Source organism: Haematobia irritans, chromosome 4 (assembly GCF_050003625.1).
Source record: "Haematobia irritans isolate KBUSLIRL chromosome 4, ASM5000362v1, whole genome shotgun sequence".
In the NCBI taxonomy this organism is placed as follows: Eukaryota; Metazoa; Arthropoda; class Insecta; order Diptera; family Muscidae; genus Haematobia; species Haematobia irritans.
The window spans coordinates 18643895-18667457 of NC_134400.1; the positions used below are offsets into that span (position 1 = coordinate 18643895).

General features: G+C 25.2%; 2 protein-coding genes across 2 annotated transcripts; one reads left to right on the forward strand and one right to left on the reverse strand.

Moving 5' to 3' along the window:
• Positions 1 to 6227: 6227 nt before the first annotated feature.
• LOC142236643 (uncharacterized) lies at positions 6228 to 7053 on the forward strand. Its single transcript, XM_075307877.1, has 2 exons — positions 6228 to 6272; positions 6348 to 7053. Exons 1-2 carry the CDS (start codon positions 6228 to 6230, stop codon positions 6753 to 6755), a joined length of 453 nt encoding a protein of 150 aa, XP_075163992.1. The 3' UTR covers positions 6756 to 7053.
• Positions 7054 to 22601: 15548 nt separating this feature from the next.
• LOC142236218 (uncharacterized) lies at positions 22602 to 23264 on the reverse strand. Its single transcript, XM_075307481.1, has 2 exons — positions 23140 to 23264; positions 22602 to 23073 (listed from the first exon to the last, which is right to left on the reverse strand). The coding sequence occupies exons 1-2, from the start codon at positions 23182 to 23184 to the stop codon at positions 22657 to 22659; spliced, it is 462 nt and encodes a 153-aa protein (XP_075163596.1). The 5' UTR covers positions 23185 to 23264; the 3' UTR covers positions 22602 to 22656.
• Positions 23265 to 23563: the final 299 nt, after the last annotated feature.

A 23563-nucleotide genomic window follows, 5' to 3' on the forward strand; every position in this document is an offset into this window, starting at 1 on the left:
TTCAGTAGAAGGGTGCAACCGTGGTGCAATGGTTAGCATGCCCGCCTTGCATACACAAGGTCGTGGGTTCGATTCCTGCTTCGACCGAACACCAACAAGTTTTTCAGCGGTGGATTATCCCACCTCAGTAATGCTGGTGACATTTCTGAGGGTTTCAAAGCTTCTCTAAGTGGTTTCACTGCAATGTGGAACGCCGTTCGGACTCGGCTATAAAAATGAGGTCCCTTGTCATTGAGCTTAACATGGAATCGGGCAGCACTCAGTGATAAGAGAGAAGTTCACCAATGTGGTATCACAATGGACTGAATAGTCTAAGTGAGCCTGATACATCGGGCTGCCACCTAACCTAACCTATTTCAGTAGAAGATTTTCAATAGAAACTTTCTATAGAAATAAAATTTTGATACAATTTGTTCAGAAAAAAAGTTTGACAAATTTTCTACAAAAAATTGTCAACATTTTCTATAAAAAAAAATTTTGGCACAATTTTCTATAAAAATAAAATTTTGACAAAATTTTCTATAGAAATAAATTTTGATAAAATTTTCTATTGACATAAAATTTTTTCTATAGATAAAAAATTTTGACAAAATTTTCTATAGAATTAAAATTTTGATAAAAATTACTATTGACATAAAATTTTGACAAAATTTTCTATAGATATAAAATATTGACACAATTTTCTATAAACATTTAATTTTGACAAAATTTTCTATAAACATTTAATTTTGACAAAATTTTCTATAGAACTAAAATTTTGACAAAAGTTTCTATAGAACTAAAAATTTGACAAAAGTTTCTATAGGAATAAAATTTTGACAAAAATTTCTATAGGAATAAAATTTTGACAAAATTTTCGATAGAAACAAAATTTTCGATAGAAATAAAATTTTGAAAAAACTTTCAATAGAAATAAAATTTTGATACAATTTTTTTAGAAATTAACTTTTTACAAAATTTTCTATAGCAAAAAAAATTCTGAAAACAAAAATTCTTTGTCAGTAAAATTTTGACACAATTTTCTATGGAATAAAATTTTGACAAAATTATCATAGAAATAAAATTTTGACAAAATTTTCTATAGAAATAAAATCTGGAGCAAACTTTCTATACAAATAAAATCTAAACAAAATTTTCATAGAAATAAAATTTTTACAAAATTTTCTAAAGAATTTTCGTTAGAAAAAATTGACAAAATTTTCTAAAGTAGTAAAATTTTGGCAAAATTTTGTATAGAAATATAATTTTTACAAAATTTTCTATAGCAATTAAAATTCCGACAAAATTCTCTATTGATATAAATTTTGGACAAAACTTTCTATGGTAGTAACATTTGAAATGAAATTTTGACAAAATTTTCTATAGAAATTAAATTTTGACGAAATTTTCTATAGAAATAATATTTAGACAAGATTTTCAATAGAAATAAAGTTTTGACAAATTTTTCTATAGAAATAAAATTTTGACAAAATTTTCTATAGAAATAAAATTTTGACAAAATTTTCTATAGAAATAAAATTTTGACAAAATTTTCTATAGAAATAAAATTTTGACGAAATTTTCGGTACCAAATAGAATTAAAATTTACATCTATGGAAATAAAATTTATTATTTTTATAGAAATTGTTATCAAAATTTTATTTCTTTAGAAAATTTTGTCAAAATGTTAGTTCTATAGAAAATTTCGTCACAATTTTATTTCTACAGAAAATTTTGTCAAAATTTTATTGCTATAAAAAATTTTTGTCAAAATTTTCTTTCTATAGAAAATTTTTGTCAACATTTTCTTTCTATACAAAAATTTGTCAAAATTTTATTTCTGTAGAAACTTTTGATTTAGTACCCTTTAAACTACCCCAGCAAAAAAATTTGGAAGTTCTTCCAAAGGCACAACTTTAAAAGCACTTCCAGAAGATGCACTCCCAATGATGTTCTTTATTTTAACTACTCAGGAAGTTCTTTTAATTCAATTTTTGATAACTCTCTTTTTTAATACTTTTAAAGGGCAATTTTAACATTTTTTGTTTTAAATATGTTAAAAACAGGGCAAGGATTAATAAAATGGTATAAATTATTTAAATTTTGTCCAAAAAATTTCTAAATTCATTCTAGAAAAATTGCGAAATTTTGAAAATATTTAAGGTCAAGGGTTTCAGACAACTGTTAGATTGCATTAAAAATCATAAAAAAATTATAAAAATTAATTATTTGTCAAAATACCACAAAATTTTTTAATTCACATCCAAAACACTGAATTCGGATCACATTTAAAGAAGTGGTGCATATTCAGTGCAACGGCTGTTGAAATGGTGGACATCCGTCCTATGACAAGCCCATGTTAAATTCATCGCTTCTGCGCCAATTTGGCATCACTTCCGGATCCAAAAAGAACATTTTCACTACTTTTTTGGCGACGCTTTTTTTGCTGGGACGTTATTTATCAACTTTGTCTACTCCCCAGATTTGCTTTCATTTCTCATTATGTTACTAAATCAATAGGAAAATTATTCTCCATTGAAATCGGATATTTCTAACTGGAGATATAATTTGTTTAGTGAAAAAAGAGCGAAAAACTAGAAATAACGCTATATCTCAAAAATTGTTCCATAAAAAAATGTAAAAAAAATTCGAATTCAGCAGATCAAAATACATAGCAAAAGTCAACTCTCATCAAATGTACATTTTCTGTGTAAACTAGTGTTATTTTTCTCTTTCTGAATCAATGAAGAATTTTTGCAACAAAAAATGATAATAGTACCAAAATAACTTAAACTTAAACAACACCCATTGTCATTGCATGGATTATTTAAAGACCCAATCGATTAAAAGGAAATTAACAAAAAAAAAAAAACACAAAAATCACAATACGGAATTTTATTTTCTTTGTTCAATGGAGATATGGTCTTAAAAGTATTCCCATTCGATTTCTACATTTTGGTAATGAAAATTAAAATCACGAAAATGAATCATCCACTCAGGCAGTGTAAAGATAAATTGCTGTCCTGGGCACAAGGGCTTAATATTGCAGCAAAAAAATAAGGGTAAATAAAAAAATCAATGAAAATATTCTTTTTGGATTTGGAAGTGTGAGAAATTGAATGAAATTTACTCCGGAAGTCTAATAGGTGTATCGGTTTATATGGGGGTTATATATAATTATGAGCCGATATGGACCTATACCTATACAGTTTCGCTATTGATACTTTTAAGACTAAATCTAAGAAATTGAAATACCCCCATATGGAACATTTATTTTTATACCCTCCACCATAGGATGGGGGGGTATATTAACTTTGTCATTCCGTTTGTAACCCATCGAAATATTGCTCTAAGACCCCATAAAGTATATATATATTCTGGGTCGTGGTGAAATTCTGAGTCGATCTGAGCATGTCCGTCCGTCCGTCTGTTGAAATCACGCCAACTTCCGAACGAAACAAGCTATCGACTTGAAACTTGGCACAAGTAGTTGTTATTGATGTAGGTTGAATGGTATTGCAAATGGGCCATATCGGTCCACTTTTACGTATAGTCCCCATACAAACGGACCCCCAAATTTGGCTTACGATTGCTCTAAGAGAAGCAAATTTCATCCGACCCGGCCCCCATATAAACGGACCCCCAAATTTGGCCTCTAAGAGAAGCAAATGTCATCCGATCCGGCTGAAATTTGGTACATGGTGTTAGTATATGGTCTCTAACAACCATGCAAAAATTGGTCCATATCGGTCCACTTTTACCTATAGCCCCCATATAAACGGACCCCCAAATTTGACTTGTGATTGCTCTAAGAGAAGCAAATTTCATCCGATCCGGCTGAAATTTGGTACATGGTGTTAGTATATGGTCTCTAACAACCATGCAAAAATTGGTCCATATCGGTCCACTTTTACCTATAGCCCCCATATAAACGGACCCCAAAATTTGGCTCGCGATTGCTCTCAGAGAAGCAAATTTCATCCGATCCGGCTGAAATTTGGTACATGGTGTTAATATATGGTCTCTAACAACCGTGCAAAAATTGGTCCATATCGGTCCACTTTTACGTATAGTCCCCATACAAACGGACCCCCAAATTTGACTTGTGATTGCTCTAAGAGAAGCAAATTTCATCCGATCCGGCTGAAATTTGGTACATGGTGTTAGTATATGGTCTCTAACAACCATGCAAAAATTGGTCCATATCGGTCCACTTTTACCTATAGCCCCCATATAAACGGACCCCCAAATTTGGCTCGCGATTGCTCACAGAGAAGCAAATTTCATCCGATCCGGCTGAAATTTGGTACATGGTGTTAATATATGGTCTCTAACAACCGTGCAAAAATTGGTCCATATCGGTCCACTTTTACGTATAGCCCCCATATAAACGGACCCCCAAATTTGGTTTGCGATTGCTCTAAAAGAAGCAAATTTCATCCGATCAGGCTGAAATTTGGTACATGGTGTTAATATATGGTCTCTAACAACCATTCAAAAATTGGTCCATATCGGTCCACTTTTACGTATAGCACCCATATAAACGGATCCCCAAATTTGGCCTCTAAGAGAATCAAGTTTCATCCTATCCGGCTGAAATTTGGCACATGGTGTTAGTCTATGGTCTCTAACAACCATTCAAAAATTGGTCCATATCGGTCCACTTTTACGTATAGCCCCCATATAAACGGACCCCCAAATTTGGCTTACGATTGCTCTAAGAGAAGCAAATTTCATCCGATCCGGCCCCCATATAAACGGATCCCCAAATTTGGCCTCTAAGAGAAGCAAGTTTCATCCGATCCGGCTGAAATTTGGTACATGGTGTTAGTATATGGTCTCTAACAACCATTCAAAAATTGGTCCATATCGGTCCACTTTTACGTATAGCCCCCATATAAACGGACCCCCAAATTTGGCTTACGATTGCTCTAAGAGAAGCAAATTTCATCCGATCCGGCTGAAATTTGGTAAATGGTGTTAATATATGGTCTCTAACAACTATTCAAAAATTGGTCCATATCGGTCCACTATTACGTATAGCCCCCATATAAACGGACCCCCAAATTTGGCTTACGATTGCTCTAAGAGAAGCAAATTTCATCCGATCCGGCTGAAATTTGGTACATGGTGTTAATATATGGTCTCTAACAACTATTCAAAAATTGGTCCATATCGGTCCACTATTACGTATAGCCCCCATATAAACGGACACCCCAAATTTGGCCTCTAAGAGAAGCAAATTTCATCCGATCCGGCTGAAATTTGGTACATGGTGTTAATATATGGTCTCTAACAACTATTGAAAAATTGGTCCATATCAGTCCATAATTATATATAGCCCCTATATAAACCGATCCCCAGATTTGAACTCGGAAGGCACTTGGACGAGCAAAATTCATCCGATCCGGTTGAAATTTGCAACGTGGTGTTAATATATGGCCGCTAATAACCATGCCAAAATTGGTCCATATCGGTCTATAGTTATATATAGCCGATCCCCAATCACACAAAAATTGGTCCATATCGGTTCATAATCATGCTTGCCACTCGAGCAAAAATAATCTAGCAAAATTTGCCGTAATTTTATTCCTATAGAAAATTTTGTCAAATTTTATTTCTATAAAAAATTTTGGCAAAATTTTATTTCTGTAGAAAATGTTGTCAAAATTTTAATTCTATAGAGAATGTTGTCAAAATTTTAAATATTTTGAAAATTTAGTAAAAATTTTATTTCTATAGAAAATTTTGTAAAAATTTTATTTGTATGGAAAATTTTGTTAAAATCGTATTTCTATAGAAAATTTTGTCCAAATTTTACTTCTATAGAAAATGTTGTCAAAATTTTATTTCTATAGAAAATTTTGTCAAACTTAATTATATACGTATTTAATCGGCCACGTATGGACTATGTGGTATATATTACGGTATTAGGAAGTTTTAAGATACCTTGTCATCGGCAAAAGTTACCGCAACCCAAGTAATTCGATTGTGGATGACAGTCTTCAGTAGAAGTTTCTACGCAATCCATGGTGGAGGGTACATAAGATTCGGCCTGGCCGAACTTACGGCCGTATATACTTGTTTAATCTTAAAAAGTATTTCTGAGCTCTTTTACTATTCCTCAAATTCGATGAGATGACCTATGCTAACCTAGCCCAAGGCTTCACAATTGATAAGAAGAAATTTGTCAATAAAAATTCACTTGTCCAAGAAAACCAAAAATTAGTCTTAGTTATCAAGTCAATATGAAAGCATTCTTTTCGTTGTTATGTTTGGCCTTAGTGGCCAAGGTAAGAAATTGAATTTCAATTAAAATATTCTAAGGAAAAATTGATATTTATTTGCAATTGCAATACAATTTTTAGATTGCTCTTTCAGCAACTGTGGAGCCATCGGAGCCAGCTTCTCAAGAAGCTTTTAATGCTGTTAAAAAACTAGTGGCTGATCAAAAGAATCTCGTGGAAGCGGTTCTCAAGGATATGCCCACAACTGAATCCTATGCTCCATATCGGGCTACATGGGAGAATTTCCTAAAGTCCTATACATCGACCGAAGACAATGAGGTGTGCTTCGAAAGACTTATGAGACTTATGAATGGCTTTAGCGATCTATTCCCCAAATACCCAAAGGCTAGTGCCCCCAATGAGGAAAAGACCATTTGGAGATTATTTGATCAGCATGGAGTTAGCGATTTCTTTGCAAACTCTAGAAGTGTATTTGCAAGTGCAAATGAGAATCATATTGAGTTTGCATCAAATAGAGATAAATGTTAAAACGCCCTTTCTTTGAGGAAGAAATTATAAAATAATGAAGTTTTAAGAATTTGAAAAAAAAATATGTAAAAAGTGGCAATAATTAAATATTAGAATTTAACCTCTAACGCGGACATTTGTGATATGACTGCATTAGCAATTTTCCTTAGTCTTTTCTCTCACACCTTTATTCAAATTCTCTCAATATTTATTAAACAGAAAATCAAAAGTTATAAATTATTCAAGAATAACCAAAGTGTTGCCAGCTGTACAAATTCAAATCTCTCAATAAACTAAAATAGAAAAAAATCTAATGGTAATTTCAAACCCAGCATCATAAGGAAAATTCCTTCCTTTTCATTAGAAGTTGTCACACGAAAGGGGGGTGGGGGCGAAGAGCTACTTTAAAACTCATAAAAATGTTCACTTATTCCTAAATATTTCCTTTGCGGATAGAGGGGGCAATATTAAAAGACTGTGAATTATTCCCACGTATGTAAGGTGTTCACCACTTATTTTCGAGATTAATATGGCGTTAGCGTCAATACACTCTCATCCAATTGGTAAAGGTGGAGATAACTGTACTTTCTTCTTTGATATTTATGAAATTGTTGCAAGATATAAGTGTCATTTCTATATCTCCTTCTCTCATATATCTTCTCATATATATCTCTCTTCTCACATACATAGATATGTAGTGGGTGCTGTAATATATTTGAGAGTTTTAGAGTCTCTATTTCTCACTGTTATCTTTATTAAGTACAACTAGACATTGAGTCTGAGTCCAAGAATGAGATTGAATATTTGTTGGAATATTAAATCAGAGATGGAAAATACAATACTATGATACATTTTCCAGTACTTTTTCATTCTGATCAATACTAGAAGAATGCAGACTATTCAAGGACATCGAGAATACGTCCTTACCGTCAGGAAGCAAGCATTGGCTTATTAAGTATTTGCGTAGAAATTAAAATTTTATTTCTATAGAAAAAATTGTCAAAATTTTATTTCTATAGAAAATTTTGCCAAAATTTTATTTCTTTAGAAAAACTTTGACAACAGTTTTATTTCTTTAAAAAATTTTGTTAAAATTTTATTTCTACAGAAAATTTTATTACAATTTTATTTCTATAGAAAATTTTATTACAATTTTATTTCTATAGAGAATTTTGTCAAAACTTTATTTCCATAGAAAATTTTTGCAAAATATAGAAAATTTTGACAAAATTTTATTTAATTTAGAAAATTTTGACAAAATTTTATTTCTTTTAGAAAATTTTATGAAATTTTATTTCTATAGAATATTTTGTCAAAATTCTATTTGCTATGAAAACTTGGACAAAATTTTATTTCTATATGAAGTTTTATCAAAATTTTATTTCCATAGAAATTTTTGGTAAACTTTTATCTCCATAGAAAATTTTGTCAAAATTTTATTTCTATGAAAAGCTTTGTCAGCATTTTATTTCTATAGAAAATTTTGTCATAATATTAATTCGATAGAAAATTTTGTCAAAATGTTATTTCTATAGAAAATTTTGTCAAAAATGTATTAGCTATAGAAAAATTTGTTAAAATTTTATCTCTATAGAACATTTTGTTTAAGTTCTATAGAAAATTTTGTAAAAATTATATTTCATTTTCAATACAAATAAAATTTTGACAAAATTTTGTATAGAAATAAAACTTTGGAAAAAATTTTCACGAGAAATAAAATTTTAACAAAATGTTCTATAAACAAAATTTGCCATGGAAATAAAATTTTGACATTTTCTATAGAAATAACATTTTATTTCTATATCCAATTTTCTCAAAATTTTATTTCTAGAGAAATTTTTCTCAAAACTTTATTTCTATAGCAATATTTTGTCAAAATTTTATTTCTACTGGAAATTTTGTCAAAGTTATATTTACCATAGGGAATTTTGTCAAAAATTTTATTTCTATAGAAAATTTTGTAAAAATTTTTTATAAAAATAAAAAATTGGAAATTTTGTCAAAAATTTTATTTGCTAGACAATTTTCTCAAAATTTTATTTCTATCGAAAATTTTCTCAAAATTTTAGTTCTAAAGAAAATTTTCTCTAAATTTTATTTCTGTAAACATCTTTTTTTTCTAAATTTTATTTCTATAGAAAATTTTGTCAAAATTGTATTTCTATAAAAAAATTTAGCAAAATTTGATTTCTTAACAAAAAATTGACAAAATTTTATTTCTACAAAACAAAATTGCCAAAATTTTATATCTATACGAAATTTTCTCAAAATTTTATTTCTATACAAAATTTTGTCAAAATTTTATTTGTATAGAAAATGTTTTCAAAATTTTATTTCCATATAAAATGTTATTAAAATTTTATTTATATAGAAAATTGTGTCAAAATTTTATTTATATAGAAAATTTTGTAAAAATTTTATTTTCATAGAAAATTTTGTCAAATTTTTATTTCTATAGAAAATGTTGTCAAAATTTTATTTCTATAGAAAATTTTGTCAACATTTTATTTCCATAGAAAATTTTGTCAAAATTTTATTTCTAGAGAAAATTTGGCAAAATTTTATATGAATATAGAAAATTTGGCAAAATTTTATATGAATATAGAAAATTGTGTCAACATTTTATTCCCATAGAAAATTTGGCAAAATTTTATATGAATAGAAAATTTTGTCAAAATTTCATTTCTATACAAATTTTTTTCAAAATTTTATATCTATAGAAAATTTTGTCAAAATTTTATTGTTATAGAAAATTTTGTCAAATTTTATTTCTATAGAAAATTTGGTAAAATTTTATATGAATAGAAAATTTTGTCAAAATTTCATTTCTATACAAAATTTTTGCAAAATTTTATTTCTATAGAAAATTTTTCAAAATTTTATTTCTATAGAAAATTTTCTCAAAATTTTATCTATAGAAGAAATTTTCAAAATTTTATTTCTATAGAAAATTTTGTCAAAATTTTATTTCTATAGAAAAATTTGTCAAAATTTTATTTCTATAGAAAATTTGGCAACATTTTTTATGAATAGAAAATTTTGTCAAAATTTCATTTCTATACAAAATTTTTGCAAAATGTTATTTCTATAGAAAATTTTTTCAAAATTTTATTTCTATAGAAAATTTTCTCAAAATTTTATCTATAGAAGAAATTTTCAAAATTTTATTTCTATAGAAAATTGTGTCAAAATTTTATTTCCATAGACAACATTTTTGCAAAATTTCATTTCTATAGAAAATTTTTTCAAAATTTTATTTCTATAGAAAATTTTCTCAAAATTTTATCTATAGAAGAAATTTTTAAAATTTTATTTCTATTAAAAATTGTGTCAAAATTTTATTTCCATAGAAAATTTTAGCAAAATTTTATTTGTTTAGAAAATTTTCTCAAAATGTTATCTTGTCAAAATTTTATTTGTATAGAAAATTTTGTCAAAATTGTATTTTTATAGAAAATGTTGTCAAATTTTTATTTCTTTAGAAAATTTTGTCAAATTTGTATTTATATAGAAAATTTTGTCAAAATTTTATTTCTATAGAAATTGTTGTCAACATTTTATTTCGATAGAAAATTTTGCCAAAATTGTATTTCTGTTGTTTTTTTTATCTCAGCTTAAAACCATACATTGACTAAACTACAAGTGTAGCTTAACCAACAGAGGAAAAGAATGTTTGTCAAATTTATTTGGGCAAAGCCCTATAGACTGCAAGATGGTTGGATGGACGCACGTTTCGGAATTACCACATTCCTCATCAGCATCCTTTACTTGCAGCAAAACTATCAACCAATTATCAGAATAAATTAAGGCAGTTCATTAAACCCAACAATGAACCACACTTGAACCTTCCGAAAAAAGGTTTTATATGATAGCCGGCTTATGCCGAAATAAATTCGAAACAAACATATCTCTTTTCCTATGCCACTGTCATGTCGATTTGAGTGTAGTTGGCTGGGTTTACTTTGAGCGTGCTTCCTCTTTTTTTCATTCGTTTTGTTTTGTTATTGTTGGTTTTTGTTCTTTAAGCATTGTTGTTGTTTTTTGATTTCAACTTAAAACCATACATTGACTAAACTACAAGTGTAGCTTAACCAACAGAGGAAAAGAATGTTTGTCATAAATTTGACATGATTTGAAGAACAAAACCAACAATAACAAACCAAAACGAATGAAAATTGTATTTCTTTAGAAAAACTTTGTCAACATTTTTATTTCTTAAAAAAAGTTTTGTTAAAATTTTATTACTATCGAAAATTTTATTACAATTTTATTTCTATAGAAAATTTTGTCAAAACTTTATTTCCATAGAAAATTTTTGCAAAATTTTAATTCTATAGAAATTTTTCTCAAAATTTTATTTCTATAGAAAATTTTCTCAAAATTTTATTTCTATGGAAAAAATTTCAAAATTTTATTTCTATAGAAAATTTTCTCAAAATTTTATTTCTATAGAAAATTTTGTCAAAATTTTATTTCTATAGAAATTTGTGTCAAAATTTTATTTCCATAGAAAATTTTATTTCTTTAGAAAATTTTCTCAAACTTTTATTTTCCATCTCTGATTGGAATAGTGAGTTCTGTATTCTCACATCATCTTACGTCATGATACGCATGCGTTAATGCCTCAATATTTGAATACGGTGACATGTGAGATGAAAATGGAATAATTAAAGAGCATGGTTGCACATCATTGCCATGGATTCATCCATGCATTAGAATGTCCGTCCTAACAAACATCTTTGGAGTATAGTTTCCTGTGATGTTGAGTGCATTGAAGCATTAAATGCGTAACTCGCTTTCCCCAACGATACACGGGCAATAATAACATCAAGGATCCTAAGGAAAGTGAAATTTTAATTTATAACTCGTCCATCTCATGTTCCATGACTTTTACTGTGGGTGTGTGTGTGTGTGTGTGCGTGGAGAGAGAGAGAGAGTGACATGTGATCATATTTCACTTGAAGGTGTAGAACATAACAGAATATTAGATTTATGGACGGACAGATAGATGCAAGTACTTTACGCTTAAGGAAATTGAAAAAAAAAAATCAAGTAACCTTAAAATTCGAAATACTCCACTTTCTTTTTTTTCATTTGAGGACTTTTCTTTTTTTTTGATTTTGTAAGAAGATTTTTCCAACTTATTAATCTTCCATTTGAGTTATGTTTTCCGGGTGTATGCTATGACAATTTAAATGCTCTTTAGTACATAAGAATTCTAGATTGTAAGTTTTGCCTGAGCATCAATCGAAGTTTATTGAACTCCTGAGAAAATCTTCATTTTTTTGTTGTTTGAAATTATTGATGTTATGACTTAGTTAGAGATCAAATTACCATGTGCCTCGAGAAATTGTTTCATATTTGTCCTAAGAGGGGAAATATCAAAAGTAATTGATATTTTCTTCATATACTTTCAGAAATTGCTTAAGGTACAGTATCATAAATATTTTCAAAACAATTGGAAATGTATGAAACCATTTGGTTGTGAAATAGGTACATTATTAGTAATACCAGCAAAAAAATCTTCACCAAAAAAGTCGAAAATTTTCTATAGAACGAAACTTTTGAAAATAGTTTCTATAGAAATAAAATGTTGACAAATGGAAATAAAATTTTGACAAAATTTTCCATAGAAATAAAATTTTGTGAAAATTTTCCATAGAAATAAAATTTTGTGAAAATTTTCTATAGAAATAAAATTTTAATAAAATTTTCTATAGAAATAAAATTTTGAGAAAATTTTTTATAGCAATAAAATTTAGACAAAATTTTCTACAGAGATAAAATGTTTGCTAAAATTGTCTATAGAAATAAAATTTTAAGAAAATTTTCTATAGAAATAAAATTTTGAGAAAATTTTTTATAGCAATAAAATTTTAACAAAATTTTCTATAGAAATAAAATCGTAACAAAAATTTCTATAGAAATAAAATCTTAACAAAATGTTCTATAGAAATAAAATTTTGAGAAAATTTTCTATAGAAATAAAATTTTGACAACATTTTCTACAGTGATAAAATGTTTGCTGAAACATTCTATAGAAAAAAAATTTAAGAAAATTTTCTATAGAAATAAAATTTTGAGAAAATTTTCTATAGCAATAAAATTTTAATAAAATTTTCTATAGAAATAAAGTCTTAACAAAATTTTCTAAAGAAATAAAATTTTGAGAAAATTTTCTCTAGAAATAAAATTTTGTCAAAATTTTCTCTAGAAATAAAATTTTGACAAAATTTTCTATTGAAATAAAAATTTCACAAAATTTTCTATAGAAATAAATTTTCTATAGCAATAAAATTTTGACAAAATTTTCTATAGAAATTAAATTTTTACAAAAATTTTCTATAGAAATAAAATTTTGAGAAAATTTTCTATTGAAGTCAAAAATAAATATAAAGAAAAAATATTTTATAGAAGCAAAAAAAAAACATAAAAATTGACAAAATTTTCTATAGAAATAACATTTTGAGAAAATTTTCTATAGAAATAAACTTTTGACAAAATTTTCTATGGAAGTCAAATGTTGACAAAATTTTCTATTGAAATAAAATTCTGACTAAATTTTCGCTGGAGATAAAATTTTGACAAAATTTTCTATAGAAATAAAATGTTAACAAAATTTTCTATAGAAATAAAAATTTAACAAAACTTTCTATAGAAATAAAATTTTAACAAAAATTTCTATAGAAATAAAATTTAGACAAAATTTTCTACAGAGATAAAAGGTTTGCTAAAACTTTCTATAGAAATAAAATTTTAACAAAATTTTCTATAGAAATAAAATGTTGACAAATGGAAATTAAATGTTGACAAAATTTTCCATAGAAATAAAATTTTGTGAAAATTTTCTATAGAAATAATATTTTAATAAAATTTTCTATAGAAATAAAATTTTAACAAAACTTTCTATAGAAATAAAATTTGGAGAAAATTTTTTATAGCAATAAAATTTAGACAAAATTTTCTACAGAGATAAAATGTTTGCTAGTATTGTCTATAGAAATAACATTTTAAGAAAATTTTCTATAGAAATAAAATTTTGAGGAAATTTTTTATAGCAATAAAATTTTAACAAAATTTTCTATAGAAATAAAATCTTAACAAAAATTTCTATAGAAATAAAATCTTAACAAAATGGTCTATAAAAACAAAATTTTGAGAAAATTGTCTACAGAAATAACATTTTGACAACATTTTCTACAGTGATAAAATGTTTGCTAAAACTTTCTATAAAAAAAAATTTTAGAAAATTTTCTATAAAAATAAAATTTTGAGAAAATTTTCTATAGGAATAAAATCTTAACAAAATTTTCTATATGAATAAAATTTTGACAAAATTTTCTATTGAAATAAAAATTTCACAATATTTTCTATAGAAATAAATTTTCTATAGCAATAAAATTTTGACAAAATTTTCTATAGAAATTAAATTTTTACAAAAATTTTCTATAGAAATAAAATTTTGAGAAAATTTTTTAGTGAAGTCAAAAATAAATATAAAGAAAAAATATTTTATAGAAACAAAAAAAAAACATAAAAATTGACAAAATTTTCTATAGAAATAACATTTTGAGAAAATTTTCTATAGAAATAAACTTTTGACAAAATTTTCTATAGAAGTCAAATGTTTGACAAAATTTTCTATTGAAATAAAATTCTGACTAAATTTTCGCTGGAAATAAAATTTTGAGAAATTTTTCTATAGAAATAAAATTTTGACAAAATTTACTACAGAAATAAAATTTTGACAAAATTTTCTATAGAAGTCAAATGTTTGACAAAATTTTCTATAGAAATAAAATGTTAACAATTTTCTATAGAAATAAAAATTTAACAAAACTTTCTATAGAAATAAAATTTTAACAAAAATTTCTATAGAAATAAAATTTAGACAAAATTTTCTACAGAGATAAAAGGTTTGCTAAAACATTCTATAGAAATAAAATTTTGAGAAAATTTTCTATGGCAATAAAATTTTAACAAAATTTTCTGTAGAAATAAAATTTTGAGAAAATTTTCTATAGAAATAAAATTTTTAGAAAATTTTCTATAGAAATAAATTTTCTATAGCAATAAAATTTTGACAAAATTTTCTATAGAAATAAAATTTTGAGAAAATTTTCTATTGAAGTCAAAAATAAATATAAAGAAAAATATTCTATAGAAACAAAAAAATATATATATATAAAAATTGACAAAATTTTCTATAGAAATAAACTTTTGACAAAATTTTCTATAGAAGTAAAATTTTTGACAAAATTTTCTATAGAAGTAAAATTTTTGACAAAATTTTCTATAGAAGTAAATTTTTTGACAAAGTTTTCTATAGAAATAAAATTTTGAGAATTTTTTCTATAGAAATAAAATTTTGACAAAATTTTCTATTGAAATAAAAATTTCACAAAATTTTCTATTGAAATAAAAATTTCACAAAATTTTCTATAGAAATAAATTTTCTATAGAAACAAAATTTTTACAAAATTTTCTATAGGAATAAAATTTTGACAAAATTTTCTATTGAAATAAAAATTTCACAAAATTTTTTATAAAAATAAATTTTCTATAGCAATAAAATTTTGACAAAATTTTCTATAGAAATTAAATTTTTACAAAAATTTTCTAGAGAAATAAAATTTTGAGAAAATTTTTTATTGAAGTCAAAAATAAATATAAAGAAAAAATATTTTATAGAAACAAAAAAAAAAATCATAAAAATTGACAAAATTTTCTATAGAAATAACATTTTGTGAAAATTTTCTATAGAAATAAACTTTTGACAAAATTTTCTATAGAAGTCAAACGTTTGACAAAATTTTCTATTGAAATAAAATTCTGACTAAATTTTCGCTGGAAATAAAATTTTGAGAAATTTTTCTATAGAAATAAAATTTTGACAAAATTTACTACAGAAATAAAATTTTGACAAAATTTTCTATAGAAGTCAAATGTTTGACAAAATTTTCTATAGAAATAAAATGTTAACAATTTTCTATAGAAATAAAAATTTAACAAAACTTTCTATAGAAATAAAATTTTAACAAAAATTTCTATAGAAACAAAATTTAGACAAAATTTTCTACAGAGATAAAAGGTTTGCTAAAACATTATATAGAAATAAAATTTTGAGAAAATTTTCTATGGCAATAAAATTTTAATAAAATTTTCTGTAGAAATAAAATTTTGAGAAAATTTTCTATAGAAATAAAATTTTTACAAAATTTTCTATAGGAATAAAATTTTGACAAAATTTTCTATTGAAATAAAAATTTCACAAAATTTTCTATAGAAATAAATTTTCTATAGCAATAAAATTTTGACAAAATTTTCTGTAGAAATAAAATTTTGAGAAAATTTTCTATTGAAGTCAAAAATAAATATAAAGAAAAATATTCTATAGAAACAAAAAAAAAATATATATATATAAAAATTGACAAAATTTTCTATAGAAATAAACTTTTGACAAAATTTTCTATAGAAGTAAAATTTTTGACAAAATTTTCTATAGAAGTAAAATTTTTGACAAAATTTTCTGGAGAAATAAAATTTTGAGAATATTTTCTATAGAAATAAAATTTTGACAAAATTTTCTATAGGAATAAAATTTTGACAAAATTTTCTATTGAAATAAAAATTTCACAAAATTTTCTATTGAAATAAAAATTTCACAAAATTTTCTATAGAAATAAATTTTCTATAGAAACAAAATTTTTACAAAATTTTCTATAGGAATAAAATTTTACAAAATTTTCTATTGAAATAAAAATTCACAAAATTGTCTATAGAAATAAATTTTCTATAGCAATAACATTTTGACAAAATTTTCTATAGAAATTAAATTTTTACAAAATTTTCTATAGAAATAAAATTTTGAGAAAATTTTCTATTGAAGTCAAAAATAAATATAAAAAAAATATTCTATAGAAACAAAAAAGAAAATATAAAAATTGACAAAATTTTCTATAGAAATAAAATTTTGAGAAAATGTTCTATAGCAGTAAACTTTTGACAAAATTTTCTATAGAAGTAAATTTTTTGACAAAATTTTCTATAGAAATAAAATTCTGACTAAATTTTCTATTGAAATAAAATTTTGACAACATTTTCTATAGAAAAAAAATTTTGACAAAATGTTCTATAGAAATAAGATTTTGACAAAATTTTCTATAGAAATTAAATTTTGACAAAATTTTCTATAGAAATAAAATTTTGACAAGATTTTCGATAGAAATAAAGTTTTGACAATTTTTTCTATAGAAATAAAATTGTGATTAAATTTTCGTTGGAAATAAAATTTTGAGAAAATTTTCTATACAAATAAAATTTTGACAACTTTTTGTTAGAAAAATAGAAAAATTTCTCAAAATTTTATTTCAATAGAAATTTTTTTTTAAATTTTATTTCCAAAGAAAATTTGGTAAAAATTCTATTATAGAGAAAGTTGACATACCTCTTAGTTGGAGAGGAATGGTTTCCAAAATCTACCAAAATATCAAGAATTCTATCAATCTAACAATCTGTAATACAAATCTACTCTTTTTGATAGAATATGTAGCAAAAGTCGTTATGTTTTATCTTAACTATAGTATATGACAATAACTTACGAGGAGATGCTTACGAAGAAAATTAGTTTATAAACTCCACGATAACGGTGGTAGATATTTAAGTTTCGGCCTGGCCGAATTTTTAGCTTCAAATATCCCCACACCCCATCAGTACCAATCAACCCTAAATTGAGGGAGAACTACTGCCATTCATACAAAACCATCGAATAGTAAAAATGTCATCTAACATAAATATAAAATTTTTCAATTTGATTTTGTCATAAATGTCAATATTGCACTAAACACTTCACAGATTACACGCAAAGGAGATCACATATTGAGAGGCAGACAGACAGCGAAACAGAGAAGGTTGAGACTCCTTTTGAGTTATCAAATAAACATATGGCCAATGTTGTCAAGCGACGAAATATGGAATTTTGAAAACAATTCTTAAGAAAATATCAATGTGTTATTTGAAAAATAAAAAATTTTGTCAAAATTTTATTTCTAAAGAAAATATTATTAAAATTTTATTCCTATAGAAAATTTTGTCAATTTTTTTTTCTATAGAAAATTTTGTCAAAATGTTATTTCTATAGAAAATTTTGTCAATTTTTTTTATAGGAAATTTTGTCAAAATGTTATTTCTATAGAAAATATTGTTAAACTTTTATTTCTATGAAAAACTTTGTCAAAATTTTGTTTCTAATGAAAATATTATTAAAATTTTATTTCTATGAAAAATTTTGTGAAAAATTTATTTCTATAGAAAGTTTTGTCAACAGTTTACTTCTATAGAAAATTTTGTCAAAATGTTATATCTATAGAAAATTTTGTCAAAATTTTATTTCTATAGAAAATTTTGGCACAATTTTATTTCTATAGAAAATTTTGTCAACATTTTTCTTCTATAGAAAAATTTTGTCAAAATTTTATTTCTAGAACATTTTTCCTCAAAATTTTATTTCTATAGAAAATTTTGTCAAAATTTTTTTTCTATAGAAAAATTTGTCAAAATTTTATTCCTATAGACAATTTTATCAAAATTTTATTTTTATAGAAAATTTTGTTAAAATTTTATTTCTGTAGAAAATTTTTTCAACATTTTTAGTTTTTTTTGTCTATATTTTATTTCAATAGAAAATTTGTCAAAATTTTATTTCTATAGAAATTTTTTTCAATTATTTATTTCTATAGAAAATGTTTTCAATATTTTATTTCTATAGAAAATTTTGTCCAAATTTTATTTCTTTAGAAAAATTTGTCAAAATTTTATTTCTATAGAAAATTTTGTCACAATTTAATTTCTATAAAAAATTTTGTCAACATTTTATAAAAACAATTTTCAAAATTTTACTTCTATAAAAAACTTTGTCAAATTTTTATTTCAATAGAAAATTTTGTGAAAATTTTATTTTATAGAAAATTTTGTCAACATTTTTCCTCTATAGAAAAATTTGTCAAAATTTTATTCTTATAGACAATTTTGTCAAAATTTTATTTTTATAAAAAATTTTGTCAAAATTTTATTTCTATAGAAAATTTTATCAAAATTTTTAAATATTGAAATTTTATTTGAATAGAATATTTTGTTAAAATTTTATTTCTATAGAAAATTTTGTCAAAATTTTTCTTCTATAGAAAATTTTGTCAAAATTTTTCTTCTATAGAAAAATTTGTCAAAAATTTTCTTGTATAGAAAAATTTGTCAAAATTTTTCTTCTATAGAAAAATTTTTCAAAATTTTTCTTCTATAGAAAAATTTGTCAAAATGTTATTCCTATAGACAATTTTGTCAAAATTTTATTTTTATAGAAAATTTTGTCAAAATTTTATTTCTATAGAAAATTTTGTCAAAATTGTATTCTTTTAGAAAATTTTGTCAAAATTTTATTTCTAAAGAAAATTTTTTCAAAATTTTATTTCCATAGAAAATTTTATCAAAGTTTTATTTCCATTGAAAATTTTTTTTAAAAATTTATTTCTATATAAAATTTTGTTAAAATTTTATTTCTATAAAACATTTTGTCAAAATTTAATTTCTAGAAAAGTTTTTCTCAAAATTTTATTTCTATAAAACATTTATTCGAAATGTGTCTTCTATAGAAAGTTTTGTCAAAATTTTATTTCTATAAAATTTTCTCAAAATTTTACTTCTATAGAAAATTTTGTCAAAATTCACTGAAAAAAACCATCCTCGGTTCCAAAGATTTTTTCTTAAATTTAAAAATTTTGATATTGACTCCGAGCCAAATAAGCGGAGAATACAAGTAAGGATATTTTTAGGGCACAATTCTCTTTTAATTTAAAAATTTGTCGAAATTTTATTCCTTAAATTGTGTCAAGATTTTATTTTTATAGAAAATTTTGTCAAAATTTTAATTTTTTTTATTATTTTATTTCAATAGAAAATTTTGTCAACATTTTATTTCTATAGAAAATTTTGAAAAATTTTATTTCTATAGAAAATTTTCTATAAACTTTATTACTATAGAATAGAAAATTTTGTAACAATATTATTTCTTTAGAAAAAATTGTCAAAATTTTATTTCTATAGAAAATTTTGTCAATATTTTTCTTCTATAGAAAATTTTGTTAAATTTTATTTCTAGAAAATTTTTCTTCAAAATTTTATTTCTAATTTTATTTCTATAAAATTTATAAAAACAATTTTCAAAATTTTACTTCTATTATTTCTATAGAAAATTTTGTCAAAATTTTATTTCTATAGAAAATTTTGTCAAAATCTTATTTCTATAGAAAATTTTTTGAAAATTTTATTTCTATAGAAGAATTTGTCAAAATTTTATTCCTATAGACAATTTTGTCAAAATTTTTAAATATTGAAATTTTATTTCAATAGAAAAATTTGTCAAAATTGTATTTCTATAGAAAATTTTTTATTTTATAAATTTTATTTCTATAGAAAATTTTCTAAAAAAATTTTTTCTATAGAAAATTTTGTCAAAATTTTATTTCTATAGAAAATTTTATTTAAATTTTATTTCTATAAAATTTATAAAAAAAATTTCTTCAAAAATAATGATTGAAGAGAAACCAACAATAACAAACAAAACGAATGAAGATAGAGGAAGCAACCTCAAAAACAAACCCAGCCAACTACAGGAGAATTCGGTTATAGCGACCGCCAAGGGACCCAAATTATACGTCGTTATAACCGAACGTCGTTGTATCCAAATAAGTGTACACAATATTTTTAAGTATTTTTTTTTATCATGTATACTCATATTTATTGAGATTGCAAATAGTTTAGAATTGTGGTTTGTTTCCTATTTACAAGAATTTCTTTTAATAATTGACTTTCAATAATTTCAACGGAACTATATAAACTCTCTGATATATCAGAACCCCCAAATCGTAAATACTGTTTTAATGTGTGCACCGCACTCAAGGTATCTGTCCTAGTTGGAATTTTGATTGGCTCATCTTCGTCATCTTGTTCATTATCGCTCTGAGTTTCATCATTTTCTTTTGTGTTCTCTACTATTTCTCTCAATGAAGGTTCTTCTGATGTCACGACGTTGTCATCGACATTTACGAACTCATCCCAGTCCTGGTTTGAACTCTAACTCACCCCAAACTGGTTTGAATATTTCTTCTTTATCATTTGCACCTCTGTTTGGGATAATCGAAAACAAATTCTGTGACTCCCCGCAGTATGTTTCTTTATTTAGTATTGGCTGACGACAAAAAATGGAATGAAAAAAAATAAAAATTAGTAACAGAACTTACATCGTCGTTATAACCGAATGTCCATTCCAAAGCAGACGTGCAAATTGGTCGTTAAAAGCAGATGGTCGCTAAAACCGGAGTCGTTCTAAGCGAATGCTTGCGCATGTACAAACTATTAAGAACCAAACTTGCTTTGAAAATCCGTCGTTATAAACGGATGGTCGTTGTAACCGAGGTCGCTATAAATGAATTCTACTGTACATTCAAATCGATGATTTGAGTTTGGCAAAGGAAAAGAGATATGCTTGCAAATTTGTTTAGGCAGTAGCCGACTATCAAACCTTTTTTCGGAAGATTCAAGTGTAGTTCACTTTGGGTTGAGTGAATTACCCGAATTTATTCTGATAATTGGTTGATAGTTTTGCTGCAAGTAGAGGATGCTGATGAGGAATGTGGTAATTGCGAAACGTGCGTCCATCCAACCATCTTGCAGTCTATAGGGCTTTGCCCAAATAAATTTGACAAACATACTTTTCCTCTGTTGGTTAAGCTACACTTGTAGTTTAGTCAATGCATGGTTTTAAGCTGAGATCAAAAACAACAATAAAATTTTATTTCTACAGAACATTTTGTCAAAATTGTATTTGGGATTTTTGGGGATTCTTCAAAATGTGCACTTGGCTCAGTTTTGAATATTCTTTGGGGAAGTCGTTCCTTGAGAATAAAATCCTTGTAATCAGTGTTGCCAGTATTGGGAATTTTTTCCACAAATAGGTTTTTTTTCGTTTGGGGATGACATTTTTGGGCATTTGTTGAAATTTGAACATTCTCTGGGGAACATATTCACTGGCAGTAAAATCCTCCTTTTCAATATTGTCAGCATTGCAGATTTTTTTTCCTCAAATTGGTGTTTTATTAGGATTGGGATATAATTTTTTTTTCTTGGGATTTAAAATCACATGGCCCAATTCCTAATCGTCTCTGGGCAATACGTTCCCTGGCAATAAAATCCTCTTATTCAGTGTTGTCAGTATTGGGTAGTTTTTTTTTTCAAAAACCTTCCCAATCTTGAATACTGCCTGGTTAATGCGTTTCTTTGGAATAAAATCCAATTTTCCAATTATGTCAGTATTGGAGATGTTTTCCAATCACTGGTCCCTATTTGTGTGGGGATGTCATTGTTCTATTGGGGTTTTGCAGATTTTTGTATATCTGCACTCGGCTTATTTCTGAATATTTTCAAGGGAATGTTTTCCGTGGGTATACAATTCTTCTATGTGCCTTAAAATTTGATCAAAATTTTCCCCAGATACTTACTTGATTCCCCAGTACTTACTTGATTGAAATATTTATAGCATACTTTTAGGCAGTACTATAAAATATATTTACATGCTATTGTAATTGATTAAACGAATTACAATTGTAATAGAATATAAACTCTTTAAAAATTATTTGTAGCATATTTTTAGGCAGATACAAATAAAACTATTTTTCACCACTGGAGATGGTTGTACAAACCGTCACAAAGGTTACTTGTTTGAATGAATTAATCGAGCACGACGAAATGTTACGCTATCAATGCTATAGAAATGTGCCACCCCAGATTTTTAACAAGATTTTCATAAAACTCGTATTATCTTCATATCTATATTTGCACTTTCAATTAACACTTTTTTTATTTTAAAAATTTAACATTGAACTTGCACCTCCATAACATCTTCAGGAATGACAAGATTTTCAATTATGGGTAAAAATTTTTCACTTAATTCCACATAGCCATATTTGAGGAACAGATTTTTAATGGTTTGACACTCCGGACTCAACAATTTACCCAGTCTCCAGTCGTCAGCAAAATCAGCAAATTCTTCTAAAATTTCCACAATTTTAATGGCACATTCTTCATCTATGGCTTTATGATTATATTTTTCTAAAAACAGATTCCATTTTAATTTATATCTAGCATATGCTTCAGTATTGGGCATATCATGGAGGACACCTTCAATCATGACCTTCAGTTCATCAATTAGAGAAAGCATAGTGCTATAAAATTGTTTGCCTTCATTCGAATCACGTTTGACTCTATAGGCCTGTATGCGAGGCACAGTCTGAAATAGAGATGTAACGGTATAAAACTTTTGAATAAAATTTTGAATTTAAAACTAAACACAAACCTGAACAACTGTAGCCAATACGAGGATTATTAAAATGAATTTCATTCCGAAATAATGCCGTGTGATCTTTATGAGATACCAAGATGTAATAAAAAATTTGTCATTGATGAGCTATAATTTTCTTGTAGTTCTTGAGACAAATTGTAGACAAATGTAAAAGACAATTGTAATTAAAAACAAAAAACAAAAATAAACAAATCATGGTCAATGTTTAAGAGGTTATCAAAAAAAAAGAAAACCAAAAATTCTCTCTAGTCGACTCTTACGTACCCTCCACCACAGTGTTACAAGTATGGTTTCCACTCGTGCCCAAAATACTCTAAAAAATTTTACGTAAAATTTATCAATAATCTACTAAAATAAAATAACAAACTTTTTTTTTTTTTGAAAATAGAATTTTTTACAATTTTTTTTTTTTTAACAA